The sequence below is a fragment of the Nuphar pumila genome, chromosome 12, assembly GCF_984573655.1.
Source record: "Nuphar pumila chromosome 12, dmNupPumi1.hap1.1, whole genome shotgun sequence".
Taxonomy (NCBI): Eukaryota; Viridiplantae; Streptophyta; class Magnoliopsida; order Nymphaeales; family Nymphaeaceae; genus Nuphar; species Nuphar pumila.
In genome coordinates this window covers 105,632,867-105,654,189 of record NC_143260.1, presented here as the reverse complement: position 1 = coordinate 105,654,189, position 21,323 = coordinate 105,632,867, and the positions used below count along the sequence as shown (strand labels likewise).

General features: G+C 37.8%; 1 protein-coding gene across 3 annotated transcripts in view; it reads left to right on the top strand.

Annotated features, from left to right (window-relative positions):
• LOC149821468 (DExH-box ATP-dependent RNA helicase DExH11-like) overlaps positions 1-21,323 on the top strand; it is a 189,862-nt gene that overhangs the window by 131,923 nt on the left and 36,616 nt on the right. For all 3 annotated transcript variants that reach the window (XR_016426758.1, XR_016426757.1, XM_089983595.1), the window contains exons 18-19: positions 5,494-5,647; positions 17,301-17,766. Coding sequence is in view for 1 of the 3 variants with exons in the window: in XM_089983595.1 (XP_089839721.1) it covers positions 5,494-5,647; positions 17,301-17,766 (620 nt within the window). In the remaining 2 variants the exon portion in view is untranslated. The remainder of the gene's footprint in view (positions 1-5,493; positions 5,648-17,300; positions 17,767-21,323) is intronic.

The following is a 21,323-nucleotide window of genomic DNA, read 5'->3' as shown; positions in this document are numbered from 1 at the left end:
TTTCAAAGTCAAATATCCATTCTTAGATCCGATTCGGGTGGAGAATACTTATCAAATGATTTTCAAGCATATCTAAAACAACATGGCATTTGTCATCAAAAATCTTGCCCAAGAACTCCTCAACAAAACGGTCTAGCGGAAAGAAAACATAGGCATATTTTGGAAACCACTAGATCCTTACTCATTTCTAAAAATATTCCTAAAAATTTTTGGGCCGAAGCCGTGTTAACCTCCACCTATTTAATCAATAGGATGCCATCTTTAAAATTGAATAATATCTCTCCTTATGAAAAACTTTTTAATATGACACCCGACTACAATCGTCTTCGGATTTTTGGGTGTAAATGCTTTGTTCTTTTACATAAAAGAGATAAATTGTCACCTAAAGCAATAGAATGTGTATTTTTAGGATATGGTGAAAATAAAAAAGGCTATAGATGCTTTGATCATAAAAACAATAAGTTATTTGTCTCCAAAGATGTAACCTTTTTAGAAGATGAAAATGGATTTAACATATTGGAAAAATCAAATGAAATTGATTATATGTTTATCAATGATCTTTTAGAAGATTCAAATGATGACTCTTTGAGTCATCCGGAAATTTTAGAAAATACTCATGATTCTCATGATGATGATGTATCACCAACTAATGGTGACAATCTCCAAGTATACACTCGGCGTGAGGAAGCCCAACCTATTAGTGCTTTAGAAAAATTCTTGCGGCTTAATGACCCCCTAGAAGAAACCTCCCTTAGGCGTTCTTCTAGAGAATCAATTCCACCTAATAGGTTTGTCTCATATGAAACTCTTTCACCTAAATATAGAGCTTGTCTAATAGCTTTGCATTCTTACTATGAACCCTCCCATTATAATCAAGCAAAAAGTATACCTCATTGGGTTGAAGCAATGAAAGTTGAACTAGATGCTTTAAATAAAGCTAAAACTTGAGAAATAGTTCACCTTCCTCCAAATAAGAAAGCTATAGGATGTCGATGGGTCTACAAAGTCAAAACAAAAAGTGATGGTTCCCTAGAGCGCTATAAAGCTAGATTAGTTGCTAAGGGATACTCACAAGAATATGGCATCGATTATGAGGAGACTTTTGCTCCCGTGGCTCGCATGACAAGCGTTAGAACTTTAATTGCGGTAGCATCATCTAAGAAATGGCCTATATTCCAATTAGATGTTAAAAATGCCTTTCTTAATGGTCAGTTGAATGAAGAAGTATATATGGATCCTCCGCCGGGAATCAGTGTTAACCAAGGTCAAACCCTTCGGTTATTAAAAGCCTTATATGGTCTTAAACAAGCCCCTAAGGCTTGGTATGATAGATTTAGTGCTATCATGTTACAATTGGGATTTCGCTCATGTTATACTGACACTGCTCTTTTTGTTAAAAATGCAGGTAATAGTATCATCATCCTTCTGCTTTATGTTGATGATATGATCATCACTGGCAATGATGAAAGCGGTATTCTTAAAGTTAAAAATATGTTAAAACATAATTTTGATATGTCTGATCTGGGTTTTCTCAGGTACTTTCTTGGTATAGAAGTTGCATACTCTCCTCGAGGGTATATACTGTCACAGATGAAGCTTGCTGCAGACATATGCTCCAAATCTGGGATTTCAGATGATAAAAAGGTGGAGACTCCCGAGGTTATCAATGCTAAACTACGACTGGAGGATGGAGTTCTGCTGGACGATCCTACGCCCTACAGGCAACTCATAGGCTCCCTCACCTATCTGACTATCACCAGACCCGATATTGCTCATGCTGTGCACTCTGCAAGCCAATTTCAGCATGCTCCTACATCTGTGCATATGAGTGCTGTGCTCCGGATCATTCGATATATTAAAAATACTTTGACTAAAGGGCTATTCCTATCCTCAATCTCTTCCTTAGATTTACTAGCTTATACTGATGCTGACTGGGGAGGAAACCCAAATGATCGAATCTCAACTACTGGCTTTTGTGTGTTCCTAGGAGATTCGCTAATTGCTTGGAGGTGCAAGAAACAACAGAAAGTCTCATTGTCTTCTACTGAAGCAGAATACAGGGCTATGGCAACCACTACAATGGAGCTGGTGTGGCTTCGAAGTCTTCTTCAAGATATGGGAGTCGAAATTACCGGGGCTTCGAAGCTTTGTTGCGACAACAAAAGTGCTATCTACATTGCCAGCAACCACACTTTCCATGAGAGGACGAAACATATTGAAATGGATTGTCATTATGTACGTGATGAATATCTTCGTGGGACAGTAACACTGCCATATGTCACTTCAGAATATCAACTTGCTGATTTTTTCACCAAAGCCCTGCCTGCTCCTCGCTTCTTGTTCCTCCTTGGCAAACTTTCGGTCATTCCCCCGTAAAGTTTGAGGGGGGGTGTTAAAACATATGTAATAATACCATAATACCCGATAGGGGTATTATGGTCATTTCACAAAGTACCCCATAGGGGTACTTATTTTGTTTCTCGTATTTCACTATTTTTTATTTTTATTTTTGTATTTTTTGGATATCGAAAAGGGGCCCCACAATGGAGTCGTTGGGGCCCCCAACGGTCACATATGTGACCGTTGGGGGCTCCCAACGACTCTATTGGGAGCCCCTTTGGTCTCCTCTTCTTATAAATAGGGGGAACCCCCCATGTATGTTGTATTGCTCTTGAGAGCTCCTCTTCAATAATAGTGATATTATTTTTCATGTGTTTAGCCTTTTTATAAGGCCCTTTGTATATCCCTTAGTGAATTTTCTCTCTTGTGCTTGTTGCATTTGTCCGTGTGGGACATAGTGAATGCTTTAGCATTCTTGGTTTCTTCCGCTTATTTCATTACAAGTAGAGGGAAAGTGACAGAGGGGAGAAGGGGATGGCCGAACAGGGGTGTCAGCCGAGGTCAGGTGCTTGGTGGGTGGGCGTCGACAAGGCTGCCAGAGAGGGAGCAGCGGGAGGAAGCGGGGGTGTCAGGCAAACGAGGAGAAAGAAAGGCGAGGAAGGGTTTCCTCTCCTGTGAATGAGGAAACCCTTCCCCGCATGTCTCTTTAAAGACATGTGAGGGAAGGCGTGACCGGGTTTGGATCCGAATCCGACCTGAGTCTTTTTTTTTACGTGGGTTTTTACATGGAGTAAATGACATTAAGTCTATGCTAAAGAAAACTTTCGATATGTCTGACTTGTGTTCTTTGAGATATTTTCTAGGTATTGAGGTGACCTATTCACAGAGAGGATATATTCTATCCCAAATGAAGCTGGCATCGAATATTTGTGCTAAGTTGGGGATTTCAGATGATAAGAAAGTAGAATCTCCTGTAGTCATAAATGCTAAATTAAGACTTGAAGATGGTGTTTTACTTGATAATCCTACTTATCGACAATTAATTGGATCACTTATTTGTCTATCACCTGACATCACTCATGTTGTTCATTCAGTACGCTAGTTCCAGCATGCTCCTACGACAGTTCATATGACAACTATCATGAAAATTGTACGATATATCAAGAATACTATCTCAAAAGGGTGTTTCTTATCCTTTTCTTCCTCTTTTGTTTTAACTGCTTATACTGATGTAGATTGGGGAGGTAATCCCAATGATCGAATCTCAAGTACTGGTTTTTGCGTTTTCTTAGGTGATTCACTTATTTCTTAGAGGTGCAAAAAGCAACAAAAATTATCCTTGTCATCAATAGAAGCTGAATATCGTGCCATGACAACTACAACCATGGAGATTGTATGGCTTAAAAGTCTTCTTTTTGATATGGGGGTCATCATCTCAACTCCTTCAAAGATGTGCTGTGACAACAAATGTGCGATCTACATTGCAAGCAATCATACTTTCCATGAGCACACCAAGCATATTGAAATGGATTGTCATTATGTTCAAGATGAATACCTCAAAGGGATTATTACATTGCCTTATGTTACATCAGAATATCAGTTAGCTGATTTCTTTACCAAAGTTCTTTCAACTCCTCGTTTTTTGTTTCTTCTTAACAAACTTTCGGTTTTCTTCCTGTAAAGTTTGAGGAGGGGTGTTAAAATGTATATATATATTATTCTATGTGGGTATTTTGGTCATTTTACCATGTATTTTTTATTTTTTAGGTTTTTCTTTTTCTCATTTTTTACTTTTACTTATTTATTACTTTCTTTTTTATTACTCTTGTAAAGGGACATTTGGGGGCCCCACATAATGGATCGTTGAGGTCCCCAACGTCCATTATGGGAGGTGCAATGGACCTCCTCTTTAGTTGTTCCATGTTGTATATAAAGGGGTCTCCCCCCTCTCAAAATTTAGGAGTTCTCTCCCTTTTTCTCTCTTGAATAATATTCTTTTTGCCTCTTGGCATTCACCTCATAGTGGGTTTGTGTATTTTGCACATTAAGTGCTTGTGTTATTTGGTTCATTATTGAACCCTTTTGTATTTCCGCATATCTCATTACAAGTCCAACTAGATGTTGGACTAGCTTTAGGCACTCCTAACAGCTAGTTAACAATCACATTCAAAAATTAGAAAATAAAAAGTTCATATATTAAATATATTATATATATGTATATCATATACACACAGTATGTTATACTGTTGAGAAAGTGGAATATGGTTTGTAGCATATGTATTGTTATTTTTATGCTACCCTCTTTTGGTCGTGTACATAGTTTATTTATTGAGGGTATTTCTGTACTTTAGTAGAGGTTAGTGGTTATGGGTCATTTGTCTTGTAGTGAAACCACAAGAGGGGTGGACCCTTTTTAGATGTATTCTTCCTTTTTGGCTAAGTAATGAAGTTTGCTTCTTATCTCTCGTTCTTTGGTGCTCTCTCTTCTTGAGATATCATGAGCTTCCATGCTCTTGATATATACATACACGTGTGTGTGTGTGTGTATATATATATATATATATATATATGATACAAAATACATATTTTAGCAGTATTGATTACCACTGCAACTAAAGAGTAGTGTTCAGCTTCAATTGGGCTGACCACTAACAACATTAGGTAAAGAAAGACTTTTTCCTACTTTAGTCAAGGAATATTGGAATAAGGACATAGAGCTGGCATAACCCAAAATTGTGACAATCGAAGGTGTGGTATATAAGTGATCATGGTTCATTGTAGGGATTTAAAGTATTTTACAAACTATTTCACTTTCTTTTTTCTGAAATTTCAAAGAACCATATGAAGTAGTTGGCGAATCACTCTAGATCACTTAAATCCTCTCAAGATTTTTTATAGGACATCAACTCTTCAGTTTTTTTTAAGTTGTGAATTCTAATTTAGGAAACCAGGGATGATGGAGTAATATCAAGGAAATCTCAACCCATATAAGGGCCTCTCAACAAATATCACTTATGCTTAACCTGGGGTTGATGATCTCTGGTTATTTGTTTTCAGATTCTCAGCTGGAAAATAATTACTACTTAAGATTTATTAATTAAATAAATATAGCTTTTCCTTTTCTGTTTTTCTTTTAAACTTCTTGAATTTCAGATGTGTCAACTGTGAGGGAGCGATTGAAGAGTACTGCACAATGTTCATGGACGCTGAGAAGCTGGGAAATCATGTCTCAGAGGCAATCATGCAGTGTCATACTACTCAACAGTTTCTTTCTCCTGGAAGGGTAGTTGTTGTGAAATCACATTCGGTGGGTACATATTAGTTTCCAATGCCTTATGTTAGCTGCTGTTTATGTTAACTCTTGTGGTTAATAAGCTGCATGTGTTAAGAATGTTCCTGATGTTTACATGCAATAGTTTAATGATGTAGTGGTCATCAATCTGTCATTAATAAGTTGGGAGTGCAACAACTTTATTATTTTGATGGTTGGTTACTTTTCATAATATGGGTGAGCTGTATTTTTCATGTCAGAGTATGTTTATCATATTGTTCATCAAGGAACACTAGTTTGGTTGGTTGGGAGAGATGTTCCAGTGGTGAGATGGCAGATCTCTATTTGAATTGAGCATTCCTTTGTACATTAGCTTATTGTTAGGGGTAGTTTAGTCCTATTTTAGTTTTTCTTGTTTTGTAAATTGTGAGAGTTGACCCCTTAAAAAGAAGCGTGACTCTCGTTCTTTCAAAATGAATGAGAATACTAAGTTTTCTCTCCTTTGTGACTCTTGTGAAACCCTATCTCTAACAAGTGCTACGAGTTTGTTCAAAGGGAAGTTTTTCATACAGCTGTTTATTGCATTAACTTGTTAACTGTATGCTACTGTCCACTTTGGAAGGTAAATCACCATATTTCCTGTTGTTCAATAAGCGCCCAGACTATTATATCATGCGTGCCTTTGGAAGCAAATGCTTTGTGCACATTCATGATTCTCTTTGTAACAAGCTGTCACCTAAAGTGCAATAATGTTTATTTGTGGGCTACAATGACGAATACCTGAGATATATATGCTTTAATCCCATCACCCAAACGATGGTCATCTCTAGACGTTATTTTCCATGAGCATGATTTTGTGTTAAGTGATTAAGCAGGACTGAATGCCAAGGAAGACTTGAGTTCTTTTGGCCCACTACTGTGCAAATGACAGCTAATGGGATTTAAGATAACAGTGATGTTGCTGCACCAGCTGATCTGCAGTCTCCAAGTGTTGATAGCAGTGATGCACCAACTGAACCAATTCGGTCACATAAACAGCCAACTGTTTTTCAGTTTTTCCCTCATGTTTATGTTCGAAAGAAGCAAATTAGAGGGTAGATAGATGCAGCCACTCAACAGCAATATCTGCATCAAGCTGAATCTTGTAATCGGCAGTCATTAGCAAGTGAGCTGCAGCAGTCATGTTGTCAGCACTTGTTGACAAATGAGTAGCAGCGGCTGGCTGTTCCCCTAGTGGCAGAGTCAGCTTTAGACAGAGTCAGCTTCAGACAGAGGGTAGGTGAGTGGTATGAAAAGTAGCACAATAGAGGCTCCTGTTCAGATGAATTTCAGATGTTTACAGCCAATGTTTTGAATGAAAGTGAGCCCAGATTTTATCATGAAGCTTGCCAAGATAAGCATTGGATTGAGGCCATGAATGAAGAAATTTGAAGGTCCAAAATGGACAAGAAATCACAAGCACATTAAGTGCAAATACACAAACCCAATTAAGGAAAAATTACAAGCACATAAAGTGCAAATACACAAACCCACCAAGGAAAAATGCCAAAAGGCAAAAAGAATCAATATTATTGAGAAGAGGTGAGAGAACAACAACATAATGTGAGGGAGAGCACCCCTTTATATTCAAAGCAAAAGAGAGAGAGAGAGAAAGAGAGGGAGCATTGGGGCTCCCCACAAAGGAGTCGTTGGGGAGCCCCAACGACTCCCTTTGTGGGGTCCTCAATGATCCAAAAAAGGGAGAAAATAAAAAGAGAAAAATAAAATAAAAAAAGGAAAAAAACCTAAAATACGTTGTTTTAAAACAACTTATATTACATGTGAAAAGACCAAAATATCCTATTGGGTCTTTTGGATAAAACAGAATATATATATATATATATATATATATATATATATATATATTAACATGCCCCCTCTAACTTTACGGGGAGAGGACGGAAAGTTTGGAAATACGAAAGGAAAGACTCCAAGTATTCAAGGATTTTTAATGGAAATCACCATATCTTTATAGCATATCAGAGAATTTTGCAAATATCAGCTTTCAACTATCTTTAATGGTGATTATCTCCAAGCACCTTCATTGACTATCTCCATGATGTATCAAAGGTACTCTTCCATCATATATTTAAGAACTTGTAGAACAAACCAGAGTGCTCCAAGTATACAAGAAAAATATCCTTGCCGAATAGTTATAAAGTTTTAAAACCAATATATTTTAAACAAGAATAGAATTTTTCAAACAAGTCGTTGGGTCTCCAACAAAGATAAATTCAATAAAAAAATCAACTCATTTTTCAAGTAGCATTGTTCATAAGAAGATTTGATTATTTAAAGGACATATGATTCATAAACAATTATGTATAAAAAATATCTTAAGCATTTCAATGAAGATGTCTTTGAACTTGAAGAAGAATAAAGTAAAAATGACTTGATTAACCTACAACAATCTTAAAGCACAAAGGCACAAGATAACACTCCCAAAGGAGCACAAATGCACAAAAGCATGAAAAAGAATCTTTATTTATCGAACTCAAAAGCTTTAGAAAGAGCTAGTTAACTTCATATATACAATTATGCGAGCCAAGCTAATACACACAGATATGCATCATGTAATTAAAGCATTTTTAATGTGTATGAAACAACAATAAAAGGATAACTATTTTTATCAATAAAATGCACATAACATGCATGAATTTAACATAAAGAGTCAAAAACCTTCAATTATGAACCAAAGTGTCCATCTATATCAAGTGAACAATACCCAAGTGTTTATTCAAGGAACACTCACAAAGACCCTCAAAGGAGTATACAAGAAGACTTATAATATAAAGAGTATGCGAAAATGCTTCGAGTTTTTATCTATAAACATCTTCCATAAACAAGTTTAGAAATTCCAAAGAGAGCTTTTAAAAATCTCATATAACAAGAAAAAAAGATATTTGCAAATCGACACTGATTTGTGAAAAGTATAAAAATTAAATTCTTACAAATATCAAGAAGTGATATTTGCAAACTTTAACAGAACAATGCAAATTGCATGAAATTATTTTAACAATCATTTTTCATAAGAGAGAAGATGCGTTATATGAGAGGAGGAGTTTAGACAAATTACGAATAGATTAAAAATTCTCAAACATCTGAATGAATTTTTCAAATTAGAACATCGGTTTAACCATCACAAGCAGTCACCTCCTAGTCCTCCAAACCTCAAATATCAAGTGTATAAACAACTAGACCAAGAGCATAAACATGTCACTAAAGGGCCAAAGACACATACGAAGGTGTGTAAAAGCACCTCTTGTCTACATATAATGCCACTAAAACCAAGTGTATCAGCGTCTATAATAAGAGTATAAAGCCAACAATGGGCTAAAAATCACACATGAAGGTGTGAATAAACATCTCTTGTCTACATATAATGATACTTAAAAACAAGTGTATCAACGACTAGAACAAGAGTATAAAGCCAACAATGGGCTAAAAATCACACACGAAGGTTTGAATAAACAACTCTTGTCTACATATAATGCCACTTAGATAAGAGGCATAAAAGGAGAAGGCACCCGAGGTAAGAAGGCTTATAATGGAAACATACTAATGCAATCAATATCAATTTTAACCACATTTCAAAACATCATGGTTTCAAAAAATAGATAGCCATCATATATACACATAATTAAAAGCATCCATAATAAAAACATTGGCCCAAAACAAATGAGTGATCCAATACATTCGTAATCAGAGATCACATAACTGTTAGTTAAAGTCAAACTATAGGTTGACAATCTAAAATGACATAAAACGAGGTGCACACAACTCACCCCAACAAACATCTCTGATTTAACAATAATAAACCAAGAAGATTGATGCATCATATAAAAGTCTGTAATGGACAACACAAATGCCATAAGAAGGCAATAAATACTCATGAAAATAATTTTCCAAACAAGTGAGTTCAAATACCGATTTGAAAAGCAAAGTTTCAAATCAAATTCAATAATGGTAGATGAAAAACTTGGACTCATATGCTCATGCAATTATAAGCATTGTTAATATAGGCAAGCTATATAAAGAGATAGCTCAATCAAGTTTATAAAAAGAACCGATTTGAAAATATAGAGTTCCAAGTTTAAAAACTTCAATAAAGAAGATGAAATCTTAAAATGAATGTATTGCAATCATATGTCCAACAATGTCTCATGACAATTTTTACGATCTTTAATAAGCAAATAAGATTCGAAACGAGGAAATACATAAGAAGGTAGGTGTTGCATCCATTGAAAATAAAATGAGTGAGAATCGTTTACGATGGTTTGGGCATATTCGGCGAAGGCCTAATGATGCTCCGGTTAGAAGGATGGAGAAATGAGAAAATATATTAGCTAAAAGAGGTCGGGGTAGGCGTAAGAAGACTTGGATGGAGATGATAAGAAAGGATATGAATGCTTTGAACCTCATCGAGGACATGACATTGGATAGAAATGATTGAAGGAGAAGGATTCATGTGGAGGACCCATAATGATTTTCTTTTTGGTTCATATCGCCGACCCCAATTGTTTGGGATGAAGGCGTTGTTGTTGTTGTTGTTGTTGTTTAATAAGCAAATAAGAATCATGTTTATTATAAGCAATTCTTCAAAAAAGAATTCATGAATACACTAATCAAGAAATAAGTGCACTAAGGCATATCACATACAAAGGATCCAATGACTCTCAAAGAGATGATAAAAACAATATATATGATCTAGAAAGAAGCTATTTAAATTTAAATCACAAGTTTACTATGAGAGAATCAATGTCATTAAAGAGAACCAAAGCATATATATAGATTCTCAAAGAACCATACGAAAAACCAAGTGCATACATTATCACAAAGAGATAAAAAAGAACTCATGTATATGCAATAATCCTTGTCTTTTGAAAAAGAGCAAGTAGAAAATAGGGTACGCTCTTTGCGTGTCCTATGAGGTTGCAGATTTACGCATCTCTCACAATGCAAGTCCGTGCACATTACAACGGGATGACAAAGTCTTTAACAAAAAGCAGTAAATGTGCACTAAAGCACAACGACAAAGTAAAGACAAAAAGCAGTAATTGTGAAAGCATAAGCCTGTGCACCAAAGCACGATGGCAAAGTAAAAGACAGAAATCAGTAAATGCGAAAGCAGAAGCCTATGCACTAAAGCGCGACAGCAAAGTAAAGACAAAAAACAGTAAATGCGAAAGTAGAAGCTTGTGCACTAAAGCGCAACAACAAAGTAAAGAAAAAAAATAGTAAATGACAGAAAGGAACGAACAAGGATCGCAAAACTGCCTCCTTGAGTTAAAAGCATATATATATTTCCGTTTAAGTGTTAATTGTTTAATTTAGTTCATCCATTGCCCTTTGCACAACTTTCCCTTACCTCGGGGAGTGTCGGGGTTGCTGACGTCTCCGGGTGTAGGTGACAAAAGGTTCGGGCCTCGGGGTACACACATAATCCGTTGCGCGAGCTGCGAAAAACTAAAAAGTCAAGAAGTGATTTCCTAATAAATGTCGACCAACGCGAGGGAGGGGACTGGGTTCGTGCCCTGCCCTGTCGGTCCGATGATAGAGGGAGGGGGCCGAGTCGTGCCCCTGCCCGCCGACCTGACAGAGAAAATAGAAAGGGGCAAGGGCGCAACCCCTGCCCGTCGTTCTGCAAAAAGAAGAGGAAGGGGCAGGGGTGCAACCCCTGCTCGCTGTATGGTCAGAAAGAGAGGAAGGGGTTCCACCCAGACAAAAGGGATAGAGGTACAACCTCTGCCTGCGTTCCTGAGAAAAAGGAAAGGCAGGGGCGCAACCCTTGCTTGCCTCCCTGACAGATGGGCTCTGCCACTCGGCCGAGCCCGACCCTACCCAAAAACACAAGAGGTGTGTGTGTGTGTGGGGGGGGGGGGGGGGGGGCTCGGCTACCGGACCGAGCCCGACCCCACCTGGAGATCAGAGAGAGACCTGGCTAAAAGAAGTAGGGAGGGGCGCCCCTCCCCTGCATAAATGAAAGAGAGAGCAAGGAGGGGTCAGCGCCCCTCCCCTACATAAATGAAAGAGAGCAGGGAGGGGTCAACGCTCCTCCCCTGCGAAATGAAAGAGGGAGAGCGAGCAGGGAAAAAGGGGGGGGGGGGGCTGCAACCCTCCCCCTGTCGGCGCCACCCATGTGGAGGTAGGAGGGCCGACACCCTCCTGCCAGCGCCACCTAGGTGGAACAAAGAGAAGAGGGAGGGCGTACCTGTTAAAATACAGTTTGCGTATGGATCTGGATCCAGATCCATACGCATCCAGATCCATACGCATGTTAAATGAAACACATGCTCATATACCTCATTAATGGCATACTTGTAATATTATTGTACACCTTTACTTTATAATGTTTAGGGTTTTGGAGGTCGAGCAATTGATTGCCGCCCCAAGCCATTGTGCATTTCTCTTTCTTTCTCTCTCTCTCTCTCTCCTTGTTTCCTGTGTAAGCTGAACCAGAGACATATGAGAGCAAATCTGATATGGTATCAGAGCTTGAACAGCCCCTGCGTGAACAACGTGCCTTGCGTGAACAACGTGCCTTGCGTGAACAACATATCTGAACATCCCCTGCGTGAACAACGTGCCTTGCGTGAGCAGCAACCTTCCTAACCTTCCTTTTCATCTTCTGAAGGTTCCAGCGTGGACAAATCATCGAGAAATGCACATATCAGCGTGAACAATAGATTTGAACAACCCCTGCATGAACAGCGTGAAACCTCTGATCAGCGTAACACCAACCTTCTGAAATCTCTTCATCTCCTCATCTGAAATCTCCTTATCTCCTCATCTGAAATCTCATCCTCTGAAATCTCATCTTCTAAAAGTTGGTACCTTTTCTCTTTTCCTTTCAGCGTGCTCATCGATCCTTTCCTTTTTGTTACTCATTATTTTTTTTTTTATTATTCTCGTTCATTTGGTATCTGTCTATCTTCTTCATTCATTCCATCGTCTGTGTTGGTTCCATCTTTTCCTACACTTCAACGACTGCTAGATCCTTTAAACAAGTTTTTTTTATTAATTAAGTGATCTCAAATCTGTTATTTATTTTCATTCATCTTGTTTTCTTATTCATTGTTCCACTGATATGGACTACTCTTCGTCATCCGGTCCCTCTGCCAATTTCTTGAGTCAGCTCGTTACAGAAAAACTTATTCTAATTTTTTGACCTGGAAGAGGCAAATCCTTCATTTTATACAGAGTCAGGATCTCTATGAACATTTGGATGGTTTAGTTCCTATACCACCACGACTTATTTTGCTGGAAACCAAGGATGAGAAGGGTGACACAATTACCATTTATATTAAGAATCCAGAGTATACAGCTTGGAGGAAGCGGGATCAGTCTTTGGTTGCTTATATTACGTCAACACTCTCTCAAGAAGTGTTGGTTACTCTTTCAGATGATTGCACTGCGGCGGATTTGTGGAGTAAGCTATCTCAGACATACTCTCAGATATCAGAAGCCCGAGTTATGTACTTAAAAAATGAATTTCAAAGTTTGAAGAAAGGCTCCATGACCGTCATGGAATACATAGGCCACTTGAAGAGTATTACTGATCAATTGGCTGTTGTTGGAAGTGCTATTGCAGATAAAGATAAAGTTCAACAACTTCTCAATGGATTGGGTCCTGATTTTGACATGTTTACCACAGCTTTATCATGCCTTCCTCACTTGCCCACTTTTGACGATCTCCAATCGAAACTTCTCCAGCATGAGATGATTATGAAGCAAAGGTCAGAAGGAAATGAATCAGCTCGTCCTCATTCAGTTTTGGCCATGGACACTTCTGTAGGTTTTGGACGAGGGAATGGAGGGCATCAAGGAGGCAGAGGCCGCAGACGTTTTGGGCAGGGAGGACGTGGTATCTTGCCTACACCTAATATTTCAGGGGTTTTTAATACAGGGAATCAGAGGAGAGTGCCCACTTGTTTCTTATGTAACAAAAGAGGACATGTGAAAGCTGATTGTTGGTTCAATCTACAGAATAGAGGAAAAATAAACAAAATTGAGAATAAATCAGCTACTGCTGTGGACACAAAAGTGCCATCCACAGATGTGCAACAACTTTTGTTATCAGCATTGTCACAGATGACGATCAAGCAAAATGAACAAGGCGAATGGTACGTTGATTCAGGTGCCGCCACACATGTTACGGGTAATGCGGGTAAGTTATCTCACTTATTGCCTTATTTTGAAAAAGGTAGTATAGTTACGGGAGATGGAACTTATCACTCCATTAGTCATACTGGCAATGCACATATCCCTATGTCAAAGTCCTCACTTCACTTGTCCAATGTCCTTCTTGCTCCTAATATTAAAAAGAACATTGTTTCTGTAGCTAAACTTGTTGACGATATGAATTCTTCCGTCGAATTTACTCCCTCTTCTGTTTATGTTAAGGATCTACGAACGAAGGAGACGTTCGCTAAGGGGGAGCGACAAGGAAACATGTACGTCTTCAAGGAGATTCCTTCAGTGTCTTCGCCCTCAGTCCCAGTCCTCCAGTTGAAGTCGTCTAAGCATTCTTCAGTGTCTTCGCCTTCAGAGTCTTTGTTTGCTCCTTCATTGGAAGTTTTTAATTCATCTCATTGTAATAAGTCAGATATTTGGCATAGTCGTTTGGGTCATTGTAGTCGAGGTTTCGTTGAAAATCTTGTATTTGTTGGTCTCCTTCCAGAGTCTAGTTTATGTTCATTTTTTGATACAACAACAACAACAACAACAACTACGCCTTCATCCCAAAACAATTGGGGTCATGTTCATTTTTTGATAATAATAATAAATGTTCTTCATGCGAACTCTGCAAAAGCCATGTTCTTCCTTTTCATATTATAAATAAAAGAGCTTCCAAGTCATTTGAGATTATTTGTTCCGATGTTTGGGGACCCACACCTATTCCTTCTCTTTCTGGCAGTCGTTACTTCTATTCCCGTTATACTTGGATATATTTCTTAAAACACAAGCATGAAGTTTTTCAAATATTTTGGGAATTCCATTCGATGGTCAAAACAAAGTTTGCTTGTGATATTGTGCATTTATAATGTGATGGTGGAGGAGAGTATTCATCAAAAGAGTTTAGTGCCTTTCTTTGGGATAAAGGAATAAGTCGACAGGTTTCTTGCCCTCATACTCCTCAACAAAATGGGGTTGCGGAGAGGAAACACATGCATATTGTCGAGAGCGCGATGAGCATGTTACATGATAGCAATGTGCCCGTTAGTCTCTGGACAGAAGTTTTTCACACATCTGTTCATATCATAAATCGTCTTCCTATGGCACTTTTGGATCGGAAATCTCCCTATTATACTTTATTTGGGCAACATCCCTCTTACGATGAGCTGCGTGTTTTTGGTTGTGTATGTTATGTACATATTGATTCATCTCTGCGAAATAAGTTTCAGGACAAGGCTGTCAATCAAAGCGCAATAAACATTGCTTGTAATCCTATCCAGCATAGCAGAACGAAGCACATTGAGATTGATCAACATTTTATATGGCAGAAAGTCGAGATGAGGGAGATAGAACTGCGTCATGTTCGAACAGAAGATCAAGTGGCAGACCTGTTTACGAAGGGATTAACAGGACGTCAATTTTGGCTATTGAAGAGCAAGTTGTACATGCTCCAAAATCACGTACAACTTGAGGGAGGGTGTTAAAATACAGTTTGCGTATGGATCTGGATCCAGATCCATACGCATGTTAAATGAAACACATGCTCATATACCTCATTAATGGCATACTTGTAATATTATTGTACACCTTTACTTTATAATGTTTAGGGTTTTGGAGGTCGAGCAATTGATTGCCGCCCCAAGCCATTGTGCATTTCTCTCTCTCTCTCTCTCTCTCTCTCTCTCTCTCTCTCTCCTTGTTTCCTGTGTAAGCTGAACCAGAGACATATGAGAGCAAATCTGATAGTACCTAGAGGTCGCCGGATGGGGGGTCATTCCAGCGAGGGGGTTCGGCCGCGTGGGGTGACTATCGGCATTGGGTGGCCGGAAAAAGGGAGTGAGATGGGGGCGAAAGGGAGGTCGTCAAGGAGAGAGGGCAGCTGGGGGTTTTTGGTGAGGGCTCTGGCAAGGTGAGCACCGCAGGGGGTGGGGGGGGGGGGGGTGCAGTAAGCCAACGTGCGAGAGAGAGGGGGTTCAGGGAGAGAGGAGAGAAGCGGCGGGAGGGTTTCTCTTTTGCATAAGAGAACCCTCCCCTGCGTGCTCTTAAATAGGCACGGGGGGTGGGTTACCTGGGTCTGGATCCGAATCCAACCGGGGTTCGATATTTAAAAAAAATGTGGGTTTTACAGCTGGATTTAAGGCACTAAAGGCATCATAGAAAAATTTATATTTTAAGTATACAATGAGTCAAGAGTTTTAAACATGAACACACATGTCCACCAAGTATGAAATACAATATTTAAATCATATGCAAGGCATGTAAGATACTATTGTTACACATGCAAGTTTATTTTGAAATATTACACTCAAGTTCAAGTAAAACTATATTTTGTGAAATACATCATTATTTTGAAATATCAAATTATTTTTAAGATATGTACCTATACAAACTTGATTGATTTTTATAATCATGATTTGTTCAAACGAACCAACTAAGACCAACAATACTTGCTCAAACATACATGATTATATATATATATATATATATATATTAAAGCAAGTTTTTGAGAAATTTAAGACTCGAACATGATTTCAAGACATACATATATCTAGTTTGCTAAAAAAAATAACCAAAAATGATAATAAAAGAAGTTCGACGATGATTAAAATACCATTTAAAGATTTCAAAACATACATTTGTTTTTATTTTAAAAAATAACATAATATATATATATATATAACAATAAAGAGAATACATGTTTTTCTCATGCCATTTTACTCTCCGTACATACAGGTTTGTATTCAATTTATAATTTATAATTATATTTTCAGTATATACTATGTATTTTAGATATAGCATATATATTTAGATTATATTCAGTTTATTTTAAATTTATTTTGTGTATGTATATATATTATAGCCGTGTCCCCATACCCACATTTTTTGGAATTGCTGTTGTACCCTCCGTACCTGTACCCATACCCATACCCAGGTGACAGAAAACAATGTACAATAGCTAGGTCTAGCTGTCACAGTGGATGTTTTCTGGATTAGTCATTTGCTCGCAGCATTGCATCAACCGATTAATAGATCCTTACTCTTTTGTGATAATTGGAGTGCTATTGCTACAAATCCAATCCAGCATGACAAGATGAAGCATGTGAAACTACATCAACACTTTGTGCGAGAAAAGGTTGAGAGTAATGAGATCCAATCCTTATTCATTAAAGAAGAAGAACGAGTTGCAGATCTTTTCACTAAATAATACAATTGTTGATAACTCTTGAGAGATTTTTGCAGCTTAATCCTTAATTTTCTCTCTTTGATGTTTCAAATGGTTTTCCATTAGGGACTGTGCACATTCTAATATGTGAAATTAAATCTCCTTGTATATATTCTTCCCTCTTTGTGATCCAACTGCTTTTCTTTTCGTATGTAAGTAATCATTTTCGGTTAAATATAACCTGTTCATATGGTTATTACATTGATAATTGTGTCATCTCTCTTTCTCATGATTCTTAATTTTCTTCCACAGGATGAAGAAAATCTACTTGGAGTTATTCTCAAATCACCCTCTGCAAGCAATAGACAGTATATTGTTTTGGTACTGAAAGCTGAATCACCATCTACTGTGCAAACAAGTTCAGTTTCACACGTTGAATCCCATGCAAAAGAAAGCAGGAATGTGACACAAGGTTATTATATTGCTCCAAAAGGAAAGCGTGGTGGGGATGAAGAGTACTTCTCTTCAGTTGTTTCACGTAAAGGATCGGGTGCAGTAAATATTAACTTGCCTCATAGTGGGAAAGCAGCTGGAATAAATTATGAAGTTGTTGGAATTGAAAATAATAAGTTTTTGATCATTTGCAAAGAAAAGTTGAAGATTGATCAGGTTCGTCTTCTCGAGGATGTCAGTCCTGCTGCATATTCAAAGACTGTTCAACAGCTTTTACTTCATAAACCTGATCGAAAGTACCCACCTTCTGTTGATCCCTTTAAAGGTGTGCCTTTTACCTGATAACATCTCTTACAAAGACACAAGTGAATAGTGTCTCTTTAACATTTTCATCCTTAACAATCAATATTCAGCATTTCATTCTCTTGCAGATGTTGGTTGCTTTCCCCTTTGGCTTAGACTTGTGATATTAACTAGATTAGCACTATCTTTTTTTGCACTTGGGCCTCAAGGATTTGACATGGTGGATGTGGTTTATTGTTTGAATTCACCCTTTCTTCCTCATAATTTAGGACTGTTCTTGCCCTCTAATTATGGTGCTCTATATTTTGGCAACCAACTAAGACAAGAACCATGTGTCCTAATATGGAGATTGTAGAGCATTAGATTAAATACCATTAGCACAAGAAAAGCTTATCAGTCAAAAGTCAACATCTTCTGGCTCAAGCTTTTAAAATGATTCAACAGTACTGCTTTTTCCACTAGCAAAAGAACCAAGAGAAGGTGTTGTTTTTCTATTACAACAACAACAACAACTACGCCTTCATCCCAAAACAATTGGGGTCAGCGATATGAACCAAAAAAGAAATTCATTTTGGGTCTTCCACATGAATCCTTTTCCTCCAATCATTTCTATCCAATGCCATGTCCTCGGTGAGGTTCAAAGCATTCATATCCTTTCCTATCATCTCCATCCAAGTCTTCCTAGGCCTACCCCGACCTCTTTTAACAAATATATTTTCTCATTTCTCCAACCTTCTAACTGGAGCATCATTAGGCCTTCGCCGAATATGTCCAAACCACCGTAAACGATTCTCTCGCATCTTATTTTTAATGGGTGCAACACCTACCTTCTTACGTATCTCCTCGTTCTGAATCTTATCTTTTATTGTATTTCCACACATCCATCTAAGCATCCGCATCTCAGCTACACTCATTTTTTGAATATGATGTCTCTTGGCAGCCCAACATTCCGTACCATATAGTAAAGCGGGTCTAATAGTCGTCCTATAAAACTTTCCTTTCAACCGCAATGGCATTCTACGATCGCACAACACTCCAGTTGCACTTTTCCATTTCATCCACCCAACCTTTATCCTATGATTTACATCTCCATCAATTTCTCCATACTTTTGAATAATGGATCCCAAATATTTGAAATAATCATTCACCGGTATTTCTTGCTCACCAAGCTTCACTACACTCCCATCACTACTTCGTTGCTTACTAAACCGACATTCCATATATTCAGTCTTACTCTTACTCAACTTAAAACCTCTAGCTTCCAATGTCTGTCTCGATAATTCTAACTTAGCATTAACCCCAGCTCTAGACTCATCAATCAAAACAATATCATCAGCAAACAACATACACCACGGTACATTTTCTTGAATTGATCTCGTAAGCTCATCCATCACTATCGCAAATAGGAAAGGGCTTAAAGCAGATCCTTGATGTAACCCGACCGTTATCGGAAAATTGGTTGTCACCCCTCCACAAGTGCGGACATTGGTTACTACTCCTTCATACATATCTTTAATTATACTAATGTACTTGAGAGAAACACCTTTCTTCATCATTGTCCACCAGAGAACGTCCCTAGGTACTCTATCGTATGCCTTCTCTAAATCAATAAAAACCATATGCAAATCTTTGTTCCTCTTTCTATATCTTTCAATAAGTTGTCTAAGAAGATGTATAGCTTCCATAGTTGATCTTCCAGGCATAAAACCAAATTGATTCTCCGATATCGTGACAACCTTCCTCAACCTAGACTCAATCACCCTCTCCCAAAGTTTCATAGTATGACTCATGAGTTTTATACCACGATAGTTTGTGCAATCTTGTATATCACCCTTATTCTTATATAAAGGCACCAAAGTACTCTTCCTCCACTCATTAGGCATCTTATTTGTTCGCCAAATCAAGTTAAAAAGATTTGTCAACCATTCTAAACCTTTCTCTCCCAAGCATTTCCAAGCCTCGATAGGTATACCATCTGGGCCAACTGCCCTTCTTGATTTCATTTTCTTCAAAGCCTCTGCAATTTCTTTCTTTTGAATCTTGCGCATGAAGTCACGATTTATCTCATGAAAAGGAATGGAGAAGTCTCGAAGATCTTGAGCATGACTATCATTAAATAGCTTATCAAAATAATCTTTCCATCTCTCCTTAATCTCCTCATCTTTGACTAAAACCCTTTGCGTTTCATCTTTGATACATCTAACCATACCCAAATCCTTCGATTTCCTATCTCTCATCTTTGCAAGCCTATAAATATCCTTCTCGCCTTCTTTGGTATCCAACTTGTTATAAACCTCCTTATATACCTTAGCCCTCGCGTTTCGAACAACTTTTTTAGCTTCCTTCTTTGCTATCATATACTTCTCCAAATTCTCATTATCACGACTCTTACTTAGATTTCTATAACACTCTCTTTTAACCTTAATAGCTAATTTGACATCCTCGTTCCACCATGATGTATCCTTACCTAGTGGTGCACCGCCTTTAGACTCACCCAATACCTCCTTAGCCACTTTTCTCATGCCACCCGCTATCTTATTCCACTAGGTAAATTTAAATTTACTGCACTAGGTAAATTACCTGCATTTCTCATGCCACCCGCTATTTTAGCTTCCTTCTTTGCTATCTTATTTGATTTTCTATTATAAACCTTTTTAAATTTACTGCACTAGGTAAATTATCAGTTGTTTTCACTTATCTATAAATTCCATACGGCAACTTTCTAGGTTTCTTTCATCACAATAATGAAGTGCTACGCAACCATCTTTTGAATCTTTTTGAACCACCATGCCATTTTGCCCTTTGCTTTCCTTTGTCTGCATGGCTCCACATTGTCAATGGACTCTTTGACAACTCAACCTCATCACTCTCATGGCTGTGGTGGCACAAGTTTCACCATCCTCACCATCGGTTTTTCCATTTCTAGAGATCTATCATGGACATGTAACTCATCGTTTTCTTCAAAATGATATTACTCATCATCATCATTGGGTTCAAACATTGTGTTGACTCCCTCTTCCATTGGTTGCCCCATCCAAATTCAGCATCTACCATTATCTTATTTTTCTGAATAGCCTTTTGCACCATCTTGTTTGATATTGGTTCTAATTTGCAAATCTAATGCTTATTTTTTTCTACAAAAAAAGAAATTAAAATAAAACGTTAAGATACTAAAAATGAAAACTGACAACTAATAATAAATTCTTGCAACAAGGAGCACAGTCAACACACATATAGACACATCTATGCGTGTAATGCAAAAAATAAAGAAAATAAGAACTTTCTAGTAAAACTTGATAATCATACAACAAATTAAAAGAAACATGACTATATGAGAAATAGTCAGTTAAGTAAGAACTATATAATGAATTCTAAATAGAAACGCATGCTATACTCACCAATAACCTATATAACTTGTTTGCTGGTTCTTATCATTCTCTAACGAGAGCAAGGTATTTGTGAAATGTGCTTATTTTATTTAGAAAGGTGTTCTCCCCCTTTTCTGAAAGCAAGGTTTTTGACGCTTCCATACTTTTAGGATGCACACTTTTTGGGAACAATTCGAAAGGTGCATATGTG